The sequence below is a fragment of the Suncus etruscus genome, chromosome 5 (genome assembly GCF_024139225.1).
Source record: "Suncus etruscus isolate mSunEtr1 chromosome 5, mSunEtr1.pri.cur, whole genome shotgun sequence".
In the NCBI taxonomy this organism is placed as follows: Eukaryota; Metazoa; Chordata; class Mammalia; order Eulipotyphla; family Soricidae; genus Suncus; species Suncus etruscus.
In genome coordinates this window covers 136,024,663-136,042,235 of record NC_064852.1, presented here as the reverse complement: position 1 = coordinate 136,042,235, position 17,573 = coordinate 136,024,663, and the positions used below count along the sequence as shown (strand labels likewise).

General features: G+C 40.2%; 1 protein-coding gene across 1 annotated transcript; it reads left to right on the top strand.

The window, feature by feature from the left end:
* Nucleotides 1–14,440: 14,440 nt before the first annotated feature.
* On the top strand, nucleotides 14,441–16,591 carry LOC126008704 (endogenous retrovirus group K member 5 Gag polyprotein-like). The gene has a single exon (XM_049772937.1). It carries the CDS (start codon nucleotides 14,441–14,443, stop codon nucleotides 16,589–16,591), a length of 2,151 nt encoding a protein of 716 aa, XP_049628894.1.
* Nucleotides 16,592–17,573: the final 982 nt, after the last annotated feature.

Here is a 17,573-nt window from a genome sequence, read left to right as displayed (position 1 = left end):
AGATAATAATAGAGATGTTGAACTAGATTTTGGAGATTGTGTCTCCAGGAGCCTGACATAGAAAGACCACTCCCAGTGGCAAAGAGAATTTATACTTTGATTATAGTTTTAAATACTTATACACAGCAGCCCTTAAAAACTTGCCTGTAACTGATTTTTAGTCATACATGAATATTTCCAATAGACTGAGCTAGAGGACTTTTTAAAAATTAAAAAATGCTTCTCTTTGGGGGGTTTGGGGCTACACACAGTGGTGTTCAGGGGTTACTCCTAGATCTGTACTCAGGAATCATGCCTGACAGACTTGGAGGATGTTGGTTGTTGCAGACATCTTGTGTCTCAGCAACTCTAGTGGGGGAAAAATCCTTCACGAAGAGAAAAGCAGGTGAAACACAAAGCAGCCAGGCAGAATATAAAATATGAAATAATGAAACCACACAAAACTTATTGGCACTCAGCATGAGGCAAGTTTATTAAGCAGGAGGGGTTATAAGGGGTAAAGCCAGTCATAGATATTGAGAAGAATGTTTACAATCACAAAGCAAAGTTTAACAGTAGACAATACAATACTTAAGTGTGGGTGTGAGCCATAAGAATTCTGGGTTACTGGGTCACAACTCAAGGCAGCTCTTGCCAAACTAACTTCAAATGCAAAATAGGTATTTTCCACCTTTACCTGCACATTTCTACCACTGTCCTCTTAGAGGACTATTTTTAATTTCTTTGAGAGTATCCACATGATCACTTTTCCATCTCTCTGCATCTCTGGGCAAATGATGCTATCTCCCTTAGTCTTGTTTTATTCATTCATTCAATATATAAAACTTTAGAAACATCAAAAATATCCCTCATTCACTATTCTCAGAATATTTATAGGCAACTATGTGATTTTCTCCTGTCAGTCAGTTCCAGTTTAAGAATCCAGATGTGGCAGGAACTTGGGGGTTCATGCTCATTCTTGAATCAGTCAACGTGGTTGGGATAATATGGTGGTCTAATTGCCAACATCAGATTGTGTGGTTTTTATAAGCTTCTCTCCTTCTACCCTTTGATGTATGTAAATAGTTTAGCTTTCAAGTTTAACAAAACATTTCAATCCAGCACAAGGAAAGCATATACAGCTTAAAGTGACTATGCACTTTAGAGGACTTAACATTGCTTTGGCACACTGAAAGTGCCCATGGTCATAGACAGTTCTGACTTTGATAAAGCTATTCAGTCTTTTGCTGCCATGCCATGGCATAAGACACCTCCAGATGTATCTGTGGATTTTTCTGGAGCAGTGACCTGATAATTCCCAAGAAATATTTTAACCAGCGGGCCTGTTGGTGAACATTAATTATACCCCCTACGTGGTTACTTGCAATATTTTTGAAATTCATGACATGATAGTGACACTACAATTTCTTATTATTTGGCACATTCTCTTGCAAAATTACAAGACAAAATGTGGCTTCACTCAATGACTCTGCTCAGGGAAATTTTCACCACTAAAAGTCCAAAGTTTTCCCTCTGGCCAAATAAATCTGCATTTCTAAAGCAAATTGGTCAGCTAAAATGCAAACCCCCTTCTCCTTATGCTACTTCCTTTCTTTTAGCTCTGGATTCTTTTCACCTATATTGGCTAGTTTTTGATATGTATATTTTAGGGCCTGCTGACATTATGTCCCTTCTAAGACTTCTGCCTTTTGTTAGTGCAGAAATGCCTGTCATACCTGAAGCTGGGATGATTATGGAATGACTGGGTATATATATTACTAACATGGAAGAGTAAATTTGTCTCACATCTATTGAAGATGAAGGTCCCCATACAATTTGTTTTGTGTGGTTTCATTATTTTATATTTCATATTCAGTCATTCATCTTACGTGTTTTCCTTTCCTGAAAAATTTTTCCACACTAGAGATGCTGAGATGCCTGCAGCATTTTGCTGATGTTTAGAAATGTTAAGTAATCACATCATAACTTTGGGAGACTGACAGGGACAAAACATTTTTGCTTTTTATAAATGCATATAGTTTAAGTTTGAAGTTTCCTTAAGCTTACAAGGCATCCTCTTTCATGACCTTCAGAGCCACATGCTAGCATTGGCTGAAAGAGATAAGAACCTGGCTCTACTCAAGGAGGGCAGTGTACGCCCAATTTGCTCATGCTTTCTGTTATCTTTGCTTGCAAAACTTTTAGTAAGGTGGAGTAAGAGTAAGGCGGCCACCCCCACCTCCAGCCTTTAAGGTAAAAAAATGTAGCCTTAAGTTTAATATTTTCCTGTAAGATAAAAATGTAACTTTTAGTAGTAGTCTGTTAAGTGTTAGCAATTGTCTATCCCATTTGGGGTGCCAAATATTGGGGTGCGGCGTCTCGAGTGTTTCAAGGAGAGTCGGAAGCCATGCAAATTTGCAAAGCGTGATTTATTTTCTGGTGCCAGTGGCACCAGGGTCAGTGCCCCGGGATGAACCCCAGAGCAAAGACCCTGAACCATTACTTAAGCAGTGTTTTATAGAGCACTTTTCCAAGGGGACAGCACATGTCACGAAAGTAGTATTCTGTTTGTTACATATTACTTAGGAATACAGTGTAAGGCTCGGTAGTCCAGATGCTGCTCCAGCGCAGAGAAATGAGGAGACAGTCACTCAGGCAAAAGCTCAAGTGGGTTCTTTATTTTGGCCGGGCAGGGTCCAATGCTTGTTCAGAACCAGAGGCAAAGGACCACATGGCTTTCTTTGTTCATCCTTATATACCATAAGAAGGGGAGGGGGAGGAGGGATGATTCCCTTATAAGGTCATAACATTCGCCTGAGACAAGGTAATTCAGGTTCCTTATAAAGGCATAAAATCTGCTAAGGTAATACAGGTTCCTTATAAGGGCATGAGCTTAGGGCTGGTATAAACTTCCTTTTTAGGACAAAAAGGGTTAGATACGAAAAAGCAGGTATAAGCATAGAAAATTACAGAATTCTGGTTACAAAACCTGACCTTTAAGTTCCATGAGTTACAGCAGTGGGGGCTGGTGTAACTAGTTGTTGATTTCCCTTTTCAACAGCACAACTCAGTTAAAAGAAAGAAATATTTGGGCCCGAAGAGATAGCACAGTGGCGTTTGCCTTGCAAGCAGCCGATCCAGGACCAAAGGTGGTTGGTTCGAATCGAATCCCGGTATCCCATATGGTCCCCCGTGCCTGCCAGGAGCTATTTCTGAGCAGACAGCCAGGAGTCACCCCTGAGCACTGCCGGGTGTGGCCCAAAAACCAAAAAAAAAAAAAAAAAAAAAGAGAGAGAGATATTTAGCAAACAAAGAAACAATCGTTAAAACCTAACAGACCATCACTAAAAGTTACACAAAGAAAAAAATTGTTAAAGCCTAACAGACCACCACTAAAAGTTACACAAAGAAAAAATTGTTAATGCCTAACAGACCACCTCTAAAAGTTACACAGAGACAATTGCTAAAACTTAACAGACTACCACTAAAAGTTACATTTTTATCTTACAGGAAAATATTAAACTTAAGGCTACATTTTTTTACCTTAAAGGCTGGAGGTGGGGGTGGCCGCCTTACTCTTACTCCACCTTACTAAAAGTTTTGCAAGCAAAGATAACAGAAAGCATGAGCAAATTGGGCGTACACTGCCCTCCTTGAGTAGAGCCAGGTTCTTATCTCTTTCAGCCAATGCTACCTATGGCTCTGAAGGTCATGAAAGAGGATGCCTTGTAAGCTTAGGGAAACTTCAAACTTAAACTTTATGCATTTATAAAAAAGCAAAAACGTCTTGTCCCTTTCAAGACCAGATGTAGATGCCATAATAATTTTATTGAAGACAATCTTTTGTTCCTCTTTTTTCAATTACCCATTTCAGGAAAAAAAGAAGCTATGCTATGTCCTACTAATAAAAAAAGAAAAAAGAAAAATAAAAAATATTTTACAGAGCAGAAAAAAATAATTGAGGGACTTTTTAAAAGAAATAAATATTTTAGGTTGCTAAATTGTACCAGATAACAAATTTTTCTAAAATGACTGAAGTAGGGAAGAATAGAAGAACTGCATGATAATTTACCCATCATTACCAAGATGACATGATTTGCACCTAATACAACTTGAGGAATATTTATTTTTTATATGTAAGATGTAAAAACATGTTGAAAGTCAGTCCTAATGAAAATCAATCTTCTTGTTCTATTATGCATTGATGAAAGACATTCATGATCATTAGAATGATTGAAGTCTGAATTCTTTTTAATGAATATTGCATTCCTCCCAGTGAACAGGAAGAACTGAAGCTAGCCTGACCTAAATCCAATTTTCATTCCCAGTAGTGCCTCCACTCAGGCAGGGGTTCTAGGAACCATTTCTTCAGAACTTGTCTCTTCATGGTAGAAACACTTACTCAGCAAAACGTAAAGTCGAGTTAAAGAAAAGCAAGAAACAACTTCATATCCAAATAGACATACTAAAAGTGAGAAAGTGGCAAGATATTTCTAAATTAGTGATGATCCTGGCTTTAATTAGTTGGAAGAAGAGTCACACTGTAATGTAGTCTCTGCCATCTTATTCTATTCTCTATTAATCTATTCTCTCTATAGGGTAACAGTTGGTCATTTACTTATTGTCTTTATCTTTTCAATTGGTTTATTACTCCTGGTTTTCCCATCTAATGAATGACAATACTTTCTCATCAATTGATTAAATCAGAAGCCAACTTATTATTCTTGTTTCATCCACTTCTCAAATTCTCACCTGTGACTCTATTTTGAGAATTGTCTTATTTTACTCCCAAACGTTGCTTGAATTTTATTACCAACCCTATTGCAACTTTCTTAGCTAAGGTAATTAGCCAAAATATTTTTTCATAGTTTTGTGTTGTATGAATTTTTCTCACTTTTTAATTTTATTACAGAGTAATGCAAACCCACAAAATACAGTACAACTATAAAGAATAGCTCTAATCCCATCTACACTTTAGATTCTTATTAAAAAAGGAATCAAAATGAGATAGTAAAAAATAAAAAAAATTTTCTTAAAATTACATCAACTCTTACAAAACTATCTCATCATGTCTCCAAATTTAAAACACACAGATTGTTTCCAAGCCATAAGTTAGCTTAGTGATTAGCAAGTGCCACCTCTCAGAATACTCAGCATATAGTAAGAGCTAGGTCAGTACTTGCTAAATTGAAACTCAAATACTTGTGAATATATAAAAAATAATAATACATTATGTGAGATAGATCTTACTTTCTTTTTTTTTTAATTTTTATTTTGATCATAATGGCTTACATATCTTTCACAGTAGTATTTTAGTTACACATTAACATTGAATCAGGGGCATATCCATCACCAAATTTGTCCTCCCCCATCCCCTTTCCCTTTCTGCAATCCATATCCCCCACCATCACCCCCCGGGCTGCTAGAGTAGGTGGTCCCCTCTTTGTCTAGCTTACTATTAGTTATCATATATCTGTTAGGTCCTGGTGCCCTCCCTTGTTTCTCCCTCTATTTGAGAGGCTGAGCTAGATAAATCGAGTAATGTGGTTTTGTTTGAGGGAAAGAAAAGCAATAGAATGGGGTAAAAAAAATAAGAAAAAATAAAATAAAAAAATAAAATATGCTGAAAATGGGCGAAGTCCTTCTAGAGGCTATCAACCTAAGTTTGAGAGAGGATATGAAAAAGGTAATTGAAACACCACAACAATACAGAAAGAAATTTCAAATTAAATATCCAGTGAGCACTACAGCAATAAAGACAAGCACCACACAATAGTCTTGGTTCTGAAATCAAATCATGCTGGAATGCAAAAAAAAAAAGAGAGAGAGAGAAAGATAAGATAAAATAAAATAAAATAAAATAACAATGGAGACATCAACTTCAATATCTACAGCAAAATAAGGACGTCAAAAAAATCGATCAATCAATAAATATATATGTAGAAAAATGATTATTTTGTGCTTTTTTTTCCTTTTCCCCCCTGCATAGGCACAGTAACTATTGGGGATATTATAGAGGGAATTCCCTTGGCCTAGGAGATACAGGGTTTCTCTACCCCTGAAGTATACTGTCATGGGATTAACTATAGACTCCTTGCATGATAGATCTTACTTTCTAATATTTATGGAGTACCAATGAAGAGATTTATAGAGACCTGTATAATATAAATATTTTCATTTAAAAAAATTAAGAAACTTAAAATATTTTCATTTTATATCCTGTTAAATTAACATTTATAATAAGTTGGAAAACCATTTTTGAATTTATAATTCCTATAATTTTTGTTTGTTTAGGCACTAAACTGCTGAGAAAGCCTCTGTAACATCTGTTTTTTCTCTCCCAAGACCGTGCTGTCTGAGATACTTCACTTTCCCAAGACTAGACTCTATCAGTCTTGTCTGACCATAAAAAGAGAAAGCATTAACCCAGAGAAATTCATAAATATTCTAGAAGTGAATTTTAATTTTTATGTACTTAGCACATATAATTGAATTTTAATTCTGGAAGTGAGTTTTAACTTTGGTATACTTAGCACATAGATGAGTGAGACCATTCTCTGTTTTTCTCTTTCTCTCTGACTTATTTCACACAGCTTAATAGATTCCATGTACATCCATGTATAGAAAAATTTCATGACTTTATCTCTCCTGACGGCTGCATAATATTCCATTGTGTATATGTACCATAGTTTCTTCATTCATATGTTGATGAATTTGTTGATGAATAAATATCATTCATCTGTTGAAGGGCATCTTGGTTGTTTCCAGAGTCTTCCTATGGTAAATAATGCTGCAATAAATAAAGGTGTAAGGAAGGGGTTTTTGTATTCTACTTTTGTGTCCCTAGGGTATATTTCTAGGAGTGGTATAGCTGGATCATATGGGAGCTCAATTTCCAGTTTTTGGAGGAATCTCCATATCGCTCTTCAGAAAGGTTGAACTAGTCGGCATTCCCATCAGCAGTGAATAAGAGTTCCTGTCTCATCGCATCCCCACCAACACTGCTTGTTCTCATTCTTTGTGATGTGTGCCAGTCTCTGTGGTATGAGGTGGTACCTCATAGTTGTTTTGATTTGCATCTTCCTGGTGATTAGTGATGCGGAGCACTTTTTCATGTGCCTTTTGGCCATTTGTATTTCTTTTTTATCAAAATGTCTGTCCATTTCTTCTCCCCATTTTTTGATGGGATTAGATGTTTTTTCTTGTAGAGTTCTGTCAGTGCCCTGAATATTTTGGATATTAGCCCCTTATCTGATGGGTATTGGGTTAATAGTTTCTCCCAATCAGTGGGTGGCTCTTGTATCCTGGGCATTATTTCCTGCGAGGTACAGAAGCTTCTTAGCTTAATATAGTCCCATCTATTAATCTCTGCTTTCACTTGCTTGGAGAGTGCAGCTTCTGCCTTGAAGATGCCTTTAGTCTCAATGTCATGGAGTATTATACATATGTGTTGTTCTATATATGGTTTCAGGTCTCATATCAAGGTCTTTAATCCATTTGTGTTTTACTGTCATACATGATGTTAGCTGGGGGTCTAAGTTCAATTTTTTGCAAGTGGCTAGCCAGTTGTGCCAACACCACTTGTTGAAGAGGCTTTCTTTGCTCCATTTAGGATTTCTTGTTCCTTTATCAAAGATTAGATGATTGTATGTCTGGGGAGCATTCTCTGAGTACTCAATTCTGTTCCACAGATCTGAGGGTCTCTCTTTATTCCAATACCATGCTGTTTTGATAACTATTGCTTTGTAATACAGTTTAAAGTTAGGGAACATAATGCCTCCCATATTCTTTTTCCCAATAATTGTCTTGGTTATTCGAGGGTGTTTATTGTTCCAAATGAATTTCAAAAGTGCCTGATCCATTTCTTTGAATAATGTCATGGGTATCTTTAGAGGGATAAAAATAAATCTGTACAATGCTTTGGGAAGTATTGCCATTTTAATTATGTTAATCCTGCCAATCTATGAGCACGGTATATGTTTTCATTTCCATGTGTCCTCTCTTATTTCTTGGAGCAGAGTTTTATAGTTTTCTTTGTATAGGTCCTTCACATCTTTAGTCAAGTTGACTCCAAGATATTTGAGTTTGTGCGGCACTAATGTGAATGGGGTTATTTTCTTTTTCTTTTTCTTTTCTTTTTTTTTTTTTTTTTTTGGTTTTTGGGCCACAACCATCATTGCTCAGAGGTTACTCCTGGCTGTCTGCTCAGAAATAGCTCCTGGCAGGCAATGGGGACCATATGGGACACCGGGATTCAAACCAACCACCTTTGGTCCTGGATCGGCTGCTTGCAAGGCAAACGCCACTATGCTATCTCTCCGGGCCCTTTTTTTTTTCTTTTTTTTTTGGGGGGGGGTTATTTTCTTAATGTCCATTTCTTCCCTATAATTATTGGTGTATAGAAAGGCCATTGATTTTTGTGTGTTAATTTTGTAGCCTGCCACCTTGCTATATGAGTCTATTGCTTCTAGAAGCTTTTTGGTATAGTCTTTAGGGTTTTCTATGTAGAGTATCAGGTCATCTGCAAACAGTGAGAGCTTGACTTCTTTCTTTCCTATCTGAATTCCTTTGATATCTTTTTCTTGCCTAATCACTATAGCAAGGACTTCCAGTGCTATGTTGAATAGGAGTGGTGATAGAGGACAGCCTTGTCTTTTTTTTTTTTTTTTTTTTTTAGCCTTGTCTTGTGCCAGAATTGGTCGACTCGCCTCCAAGGAAGGGGAGCCCTCCGTGTTTAAAGCCTCACACAGGATCAAATCTTAGGCCCAAGCACATAGCAGAGAAGACAGTCCAGAGAGAAATGCTGGGCTTCAGTGATCTAGCACAGTTCCTTGTGTGATTTTTTTTTCTTGTTGCAGTGGTGTTCTTTCATTAGAAGTAGAGTGACTGTGCTCTTCTGGAGCCTCTGTGAGAGTAAATTTTTTGGGCCCTTTTCAGCCCACTCCCAAGAGGTTAAGGAAACAGGACAGTAGACAAACACACACAGGCAGCACTCAAAGTTTCTCCCATAAGTTGAATATTGAATTAAGACTATAAAATATTTTGCAACAATAACAAGTATCTAAAATAGCCAGAGATAAACTAATGTAACTGTCTTCTTTAAATGGTTCTTGCATAAAAGAAGTATCAGGAAAAGATGAAAATAATTTTCCAGGGAAAAAAGAGTGGTTATATACATGGTTACTGTTATATATGAAAATATTTCCATAAGATAATGATCTTACTGATCCTATCCTATCAATTATTGTACCCATCCTAGGGTGTAACCTGGTGATAGTATATTGGATTATTCCTTACTTGGTATTCTGCTCCCACCCTAGGGTGGTAGCTGATTGTTGTCTATAAAAGCAAGGGTATGAGGAAGGCTGGGGATTCTTCAGCCTTATCCACTGAATAAAGCTGATATCTCCTGAATCCTGACTGCCTGTGAGTTTTCTACCCTCCAAAGTCTTGAACCCTCAGACCCGCTGGCTGAACAGGGTGGCAGACAAGTGGTCCGAGCTAGAGGAAAAAGATTTCATCCTCCATCCCATCACCTTCCAGCCTCATCAAGGGCTGAATTGCAACAGTTTAGTATTACTAGTAATAGAAGAAATAAAAATTATGATAGAATATACTTTATTATACCAACTAAAACAACAAAATGCAAAAGATAAAATTGCCTAGTTTTGGTGTGAGCTGAGCATTCTCATGTTCTTTCTAGAGCAGAAACTGCATATGTATTGAGAATTTTTAGCCATGGTTTGGTGAAGCCATCAATAAATTAGTACTGTCTCATTGAGTCTCCCTGTAGTTACACTGATCAGCATGCTGACAACTGTTATTAGGACACATGGTCACAATCTCTAATCAATGAGATTAGGTGAGCTGTGATACAACATCAGCTGCTGGAAACCAGCAACTGTGTACTCTGACATAGTGATAGCAGCACAATAGTAAAGGTAAACTTTAACACACTACTTTTGTCTTTGGACAGATCAACTAGAGAAAGCCTGACTTTGAGAATGAGAAAACAATGAATAAAAAAAGAATTGGAAAAACTGGGTGGGATTAATGGATGTGTCAGGATTCTCCTCCTCAAAGGCTGACTGTATGTTCTTTTCCATTGCACCTGGAAAATTCTCCAGTATAGATCACATGCTAGGGCACTTGAGAATCCATGAAGTTATAAAAATAAAATCATATAAAATATCTTTTCAGATCACAATATCATGAAGCTAGGAAGATTTCCAATATTTGGAAATTGAATATTGTACTGAGCAACATACTGCCAAATACTACTTGGTAAAAAGTAAATCTAAGAAAAATTTAAAAAGATTGTTTGAAACAATACTAATAAAAACACAAACTATTAGAGCCTATGGGAAACAATAAGAGATTTCATCAAGAAACAGGGAAAGATCAAAGCAATGGCCTAACTCAAGAAACAATAAAAAGAAAAAAAAAGTCCCAAAGTAAAAAAGAGGAAATAATAAACTTTAGAGCAGAAATTAATGATATGGGAATTTAAAAAATTAAAGAGTTATAATCTACAGAAATGAGTTTACTTTGACAGGGAAGGGGATGGACTCAGTGTTTGAGATACTGTTGAAAAGAAGAGGGGACTCTGGTAGCAGGTGTGGTCTTTGAACATTTTATGCAAGGAACTATAATTAGCAGTATTATAAATAATAATGCTTCAACAAAAACAGTAGGTAAGTATTCATGTAGCCAGGAGTTTTTTAAAGGAAGAAACAAGAGTCTTTTTTTTTTAATTTATTTTGGGTGGTGGTGGTGGTGAGAAACAAGATTCTTAAGTGATAGATATCTCTACTTTTATCAATAGTATAGAGAAACAAATGTAATATTACAATGTTACTTGCTGCATATTAAATTTTCAAATGTTTATTGTTGACTATAGTCTCCTTTATGAGCTAAGATACTTATATTAGACTTTCTGTCAATTTAACATAAGGAGTTCTCTAAAATGGCAGCCAACTATTTCTTTTTTTTTTTTTTTGGTTTTTGGGCCACACCCGTTTGATGCTTAGGGGTTACTCCTGGCTATGCGCTCAGTAATCACCCCTGGCTTTGGGGGACCATATGGGACCCCCAAGGGATCGAACCGCTGTCCGTCCTACGCTAGTGCTTGCAAGGCAGACACCTTACCTTTAGTGCCACCTTCCCGACCCCAGCCAACTATTTCTATCTCAAATGACAACTTGAAGCATTTGAGCACACACTTTCACTTGTCTTTTGGTTACTGACACTGCTTTATTCTTCATCACTTAAGACAAAACCTGATAAACATGTTTCACTCTGTTTTATCTTTCTTACTATATCCTAAAAAAAGCCTTATTTATTTTCCTTAAAACATCACAGATCTCTGTGAATCTTTGATGTCAGCTACATCCTAAATTAGGACCATCATGGTGAAAGAAACAAATTTCTTGGTTTAGAATAAGCTTTTAAAATTATGTATTATTTTTCCATCAGAAATATTTATAGGGGAACAAAGAGATGATAGACTAAGTTCTGGGAGATGACTGTCCAGAGTTTTGGGCACATGCCTACCATACAAACAACCGAGTTTAATTGGTCTGGGATGTGACTCACTCGATAGTAGAGCACTTGCTTTGTATGCAAGAGGCCTGCAGGTTCAAGCTCATGAACATTGTGCTCGTTTCTTGAGTACCCTTGGGAGTGACCCTCAAGAATGACAAGGTGTGACCTCAGAGGCTCTAGTACTTTCAGATTGGACTGGATGTTTCCAGCACTTCAAGGTTTGTGCATCAATATGTTCTTGGGTCCTTGTACTCAACCTCTGATCTAAGAATATTAATAGGGTCCCTAGGCTTCTTGGGTATCATTTGGGAGCCCTCCTAATATCAATATGAAGAAAGCCAAAGAATAAACATAATTTTTTTTTGTATTTTTAGGCCACACCCCAGTGATGCTGAGGGGTTACTCTTGGCTCTGCGCTCAGAAATCGCTTCTGGCTTGGGGGACCATATGAGATGCTGGGTAGCACAGGTTGTCCTAGGCCAGTATGGGCAAGGCAGATGCCTAACTGCTTGAGCCACTGCTCCAGCCCAAAATGAACATAATTTCAAAATTCAAATCATCATGTAGCAGAACAGTTAAGAAAAGAAATTGGTATATTGAGGGAGTAAACTCATTTTTTTAATAATATTTTTTATTTTGATCAAAGTGGATTACAAATCTTTCAGATTAATATTTTAGATACATATTGACATTGAATCAGGGGAATTCACCACCAGCGTTGTCCTTCCTCCAACCCCAGTTTCCAGCATGTATCCCCTATCCCTCTCTCTTACCTCTTAGGCTGCTAGTATAAGTGGTTCTTTCCATGCAAACTCACTTTTTTAAACAAAAATCATAATCTAACAAATATTAATTGCTCCAAAGACATATAGTACATAAACTAATTATAACTACAAATATATGTAACTCACTTGAATTAACATTGAATATGCTGGGCTAGAGAGACAGCATGGAGGTTAGGCATTTGCCTTTCATGCAGAAGGATGGTGGTTCAAATCTCTGCATTCTATATGGTCCCCTGTGCCTGCCAGGGGCGAGTTCTGAGCAAAGAGCCATGAGTAACCCCTGAGCACTGATGGGTGTGACCCAAAAACCAAAAACAACAACAACAAACAAACAAAAACATTGAATATGCTATTAAATAGGCGAAAAAGCCCACAGTTACCATTGATTAGAAAGCAAAGTCCTTGATTCCCTTTTAAGGAAATTCTCCAAAATCTCAATTTTTAATATCAAGAAATTGAGCACTATAGAATTAATTATGTTCACTACACAGACTAATTCTTTTTATCATGCTTTTTAGTTTATGTTTTTGTAATACGTGCACATATTTTTATAATTAGTCTGATATTAAGCCTAGTATTTATACATCTTGTGCCAACACATTTTTTTTCCTTTCAGTTCTTTTTTCCATGACCAATGCTCAGAAACTTACTCTTAGATCTGTGCTTATGGATCATTCATGGCAGCTCGTAGGGCCATATATGGTGCCAGGATTCAAACTAAGGTTATTCACATTCAAAGGCAAGCACCCAAATCATAGCTATCTCTCTGGCTCTTGGTTTCAGTTGCTTTTTTAATTTTCAAATTTGAATAAAGATTTTGGAGTCTTACAACTTTGTATTTCTTCATAAACTTATTCAAGGTTACTTTAAAGATCTACTCAGCCCCAATTTCACCTTTATCCAACTGCTCCTTTAAATGTCAATAATAATCTTTCTAAAATACACATGGAGGGGTTGGGAAGATATTTCAAAGGTTGGAACACATCCCTTGCATGGGAAAGGACTAAATTTCTATCCCTGGAACTGCATGTTCCCTGAGCACAGATATGGTTCTGGAGGCCCTCAACATTATCCAGCCTGAAAAGTGCTGAATCAGAGAGTCCTAGCAATGAACCGTTTTAAGTGTTGCTGGAAAGACCCACAGGCCTCCTGAACAGTGCTTAGGAGATGCAAAATAAATGCATAAATACAATATATATGGGATCAAATCAATTTCCCATATCAAACCCTTCAGCCTGACTTGGAACCCTAGAAAAGGCAGATGAAAAAACTTAGCCAGGTACTAATTTACCTCTAATTTTGTTGCTGCTTGTTGGAGACAGTGTCCTGTCAGAGGATCAATTTTTCTGTCTTCTGTCTTTTATGCAGCCTTTCACCTAAGGCTGCCTACCTGCAGACTTTGCTGTAAGCTTTTGAGCTAACAGGAAAGGTATTTCACAGCTGAAGGAGATTTTTCTTTGAAGCCAAAGAGAAAAGTAAACACCCCAATACCAGTTCCAGATTTAGACCACTCCCTTTAGCTTCTTTCCGGAGTTAATAGCTACGCTTCAAAAAACCTGCCCCTTCACAGACTGATGTTAGCCCAAATAAGCGGGCTGCAGATCCCACTTTGGAGACATAAGGTCTCCCTCCCTTCTGAATATTTTACTGCCTTTGTTCTATAACCTTCGCGCCAAAATGTATGATTGACATGTCTTTTTTCCTGCCCATTTCTCCTCCTCTATATAAGAGATGCTGGACCAATAAATTTTTACCTCTGATCGGATATTTTGCCTGAGGTCTCATTACTAACCTCTCTCAGATTTTTTACAGGTGTGGTTGTTCTTTTAACCCAGCCAAATAAAGGTGCGGACGTCCAAGAGCCTCCCAGCCGTTTCCCCGCTGGCCGGGCCCCTCCGGGGGGCTTTAGGACCCCGCATTTTGGCGCCCAACGCTGGGCTCGGAGACCACGACCACACTCGGACGACCAGAGAACGGCGTGTCCGGAGCTGTTTCGTAAAACGAAGAAGAAAACCCCATCCGGGTAAGCGTGGAAACAGTCAGCCTTGATCAAAATACACTGCAGTATATTCGTTGTCCCCCCGCCGCCCCCTAATTGGCTTTTGGGGGCTTCACCCAGTGGATCCGAGACCATGGGTATAACGCTAAGTACTGAACTTAAAATCATTAAAGAGATACAGTCTGAATTAAAAAGCAGACACGTAGAGGTTACCAAAAAAGATATTTGTAATTTCTTAATTTTTATCCATAATGTATGTCCGTGGTTTGTGATTACTTGTCCAGAAATTGTTGCGTCCACTTGGGATAAAATAGGAAACGAACTGAGTGCTCATTTTACGGTTAACAAGGAACCCGAAACAGAGAAAATTATATTACAATATTGGAGCCTGCTGCGTGACATCATTGTAGCTAAAAATACTGAGGAAAATGCCAAAGAAATTGTTTGCGCTGCCGAAACTCATCTCGAGCAAGTTTCCCGTGAGTGTTCTAGGCCTGCCACCCGTTCGAATTCCCTATCCCAACTCTCATCTCCCTCCTCTTCAGCTCCCGCCGCCACTGCGGCGGTGCCTGAGACGATTAACCCTTCCCTCGCCTCTATGCTCCAGACTGCTCTCAGAGACCTTTCAGGCGTCTCCCGCCTCTATCCCTCCCTGGCTTCAGCTCCGCCCCAGCAACCCGACCTGACAGACGCTCTAGCCCCAAGGGAGAAAGCAGCTCTCTGCCATGATTCTTCCACTACAAAACCTCCACCTTACGCTGTTCCTGCCCCCCCATGTCTTTCATCTTTACCTCCTCCTCCTACCGCCCTAGACACTCAGCTCACCACAATTACCTCCTTGATCTCCCAACTAGCTCATGAAGTCCATAAAATAAATCCAACTTCACAATCCCTTTTCCCTGTTCTCCTTCCTAATGGAGAAAGCCTTCCTCCACCCCCCTCTCAACAACCCCCACCGCTCCACACTTACCGCCCCCCCCCCCCGCCGCCCGCAGGCCCCCGCACCCGCGCGCGGGTGCGGCGTGAGCGCGAGGCGCAGGCGGCCGCGGGAGCTGCGGCTCAGGCTCAGGCAGAGGCCGCCGTGGATTCGGGCTCTCAACACTCAGATTCGGACGGAGAGGAAGCCCAACCCAGCAACAACAGACCTCCGGAGGGTGAGATAAATTTCCGTTACGAGGCGATTAATAAAAGGGACCTCAATGAACTGCTTCAGGCAGTTAAGAATTACGGTGCCCAAGCCTCCTATACTATATCTTGTCTTGAATCGCTGGGAAATGGTGGTGCCCTTTTACCCTATGAATGGAAACGTGTTGTCTCCAACGCGCTCCCGCGTAAGCTCTATTTGCTCTGGGAGACTGACTTTTATAGGACCTGTCGAGATCTAGCTCGGGGAGATAAAACCTGCCGGTTTATGCTTTCCGGCTCTCCCCCATATGATTCTACACAGCAGCAACGCTCATTGCCCCTTGATTATCTAATAAATACAGGTTTTGCCGCTATGAAAGCATGGCGAGCTTTGCCCAAGGAAGGCGATGCAAATGCCCCTCTTGGCCAAATCACACAGGGACCAGACGAACCCTATAATGCGTTCATCAGTCGCCTCCTAGAGGCCGTAGAGAGAATTGCAGGCTCCTCTCCCTCTGAAATGACAAATACCTTAGTCAGGCAACTCGCTTATGAGAATGCCAATGCTTCTTGCAAGGCCCTCTTAAAGGGACGCATGGCTAACAAAACCATTCACGATATGATTGACCTTTGCCGTGATGTTGATCCCTTTGCCCACCGAGTTGCCCATGCTATGGCTGTCATTCAAAACCAATCCTCAGGCAAAGTCTGTTATTCGTGTGGACAAGCTGGACATTTTGTTTCTCAATGCCCTCAGCGCTTAGCCCCTGTCATGCAGACAGGTACAGCTAACCCCCGCCCTCCATTTTGTCCACGCTGCCGCCGTGGCCGCCATTGGGTGGCGGAGTGCCATGCCACTAAGGACATAGATGGCAATCCCCTGCAGCCTAACCACCGCCTTTCGGGTCAGGGAAAATCCACCAGGGGCCAGCTCCGGGCCCCGCGCCGCCAATTTCAACGCTTTGTTCCGGCTTCGGAGCCCAGCCAGCCGGTCCAACCCACCCCAGCTCCCCAGGCATATTACCAGCAGCAACAGCAGCCTTGCCAGCATCAGCCACTAGTCCCCCCCTCAATGCTCCCACCTCAGCAGCCTCCCTTATCAGGGCAACCCCGGGGAGCGCAGGACTGGACCTGTACCCCGCCTCCCCACACGTATTAACCCCTGAGCATGGTGTTTGTCAGATTCCCACAGGTGTTTTTGGTCCGCCACCGCCCGGACATTTCTTTATGATTATTGGGCGTGCATCCATGACTATCAGAGGTCTAATCATACAACCTTCCATAGTAGACAATGATTATACTGGAGAAATTATACTTCTCGCAGTCGCCCCATATTACCCTGTCCAAGTACTGCCTGGGCAGCGTATAGCGCAAGCCCTTCCGCTCCCCCTCAATGCCACTTTGCCTTCTCTCCCCGAAATCCGTGGCAACTCAAATCCCGGCTCCTCTGATATATTTTGGGTTCGTGCCATGTGTAAAATTAGACCCCCGCTTGTGATCACAATTGAGGGCATGCCCTTCACGGGCCTTCTTGACTCTGGTGCAGACACTACCTGCTTCTCTCCAGCTAGCTGGCCTCCCGACTGGCCCATGACTGCCTCCTTTGACGCTGTCTCTGGAGTCGCAGGTACAGTAAAGCAAGTCCTCATCAGTGCCAATAAATTGGTCTGGCAGGACGAAGATGGGGACACTGGCCTTGTCCGCCCATACATTATCCCAGACCTGCCCATTAATTTGTGGGGTCGAGACATCATGGAGCAAATGGGTGTTTATATTGTCAAATGCAGAAACCCTGCTGCTCTGTCCCAAATGATGCATCAAGGCTATACGCCTTCCAAAGGCCTGGGAAAAAATTTACAAGGCATCCCTAAGCCTATTCAGCCAACACCCAATCCCGGCCGCCAAGGGCTTGGCTACCACTCTGTGTACTCCATGTCAGTTAGCTCCACACCGGCACCCCCGGCAGAAAAAATCACATGGCACGCTGACACACCTGTGTGGATAGGGCAATGGCCGCTCTCCGCTGAAAAGCTACAGGCTGCTTCAGCACTTGTAAAGGAACAGCTTGAAGCTGGTCATATAGAACCTTCCACCTCCCCCTGGAACACACCCATTTTTGTAATTCGCAAAAAGTCAGGCAA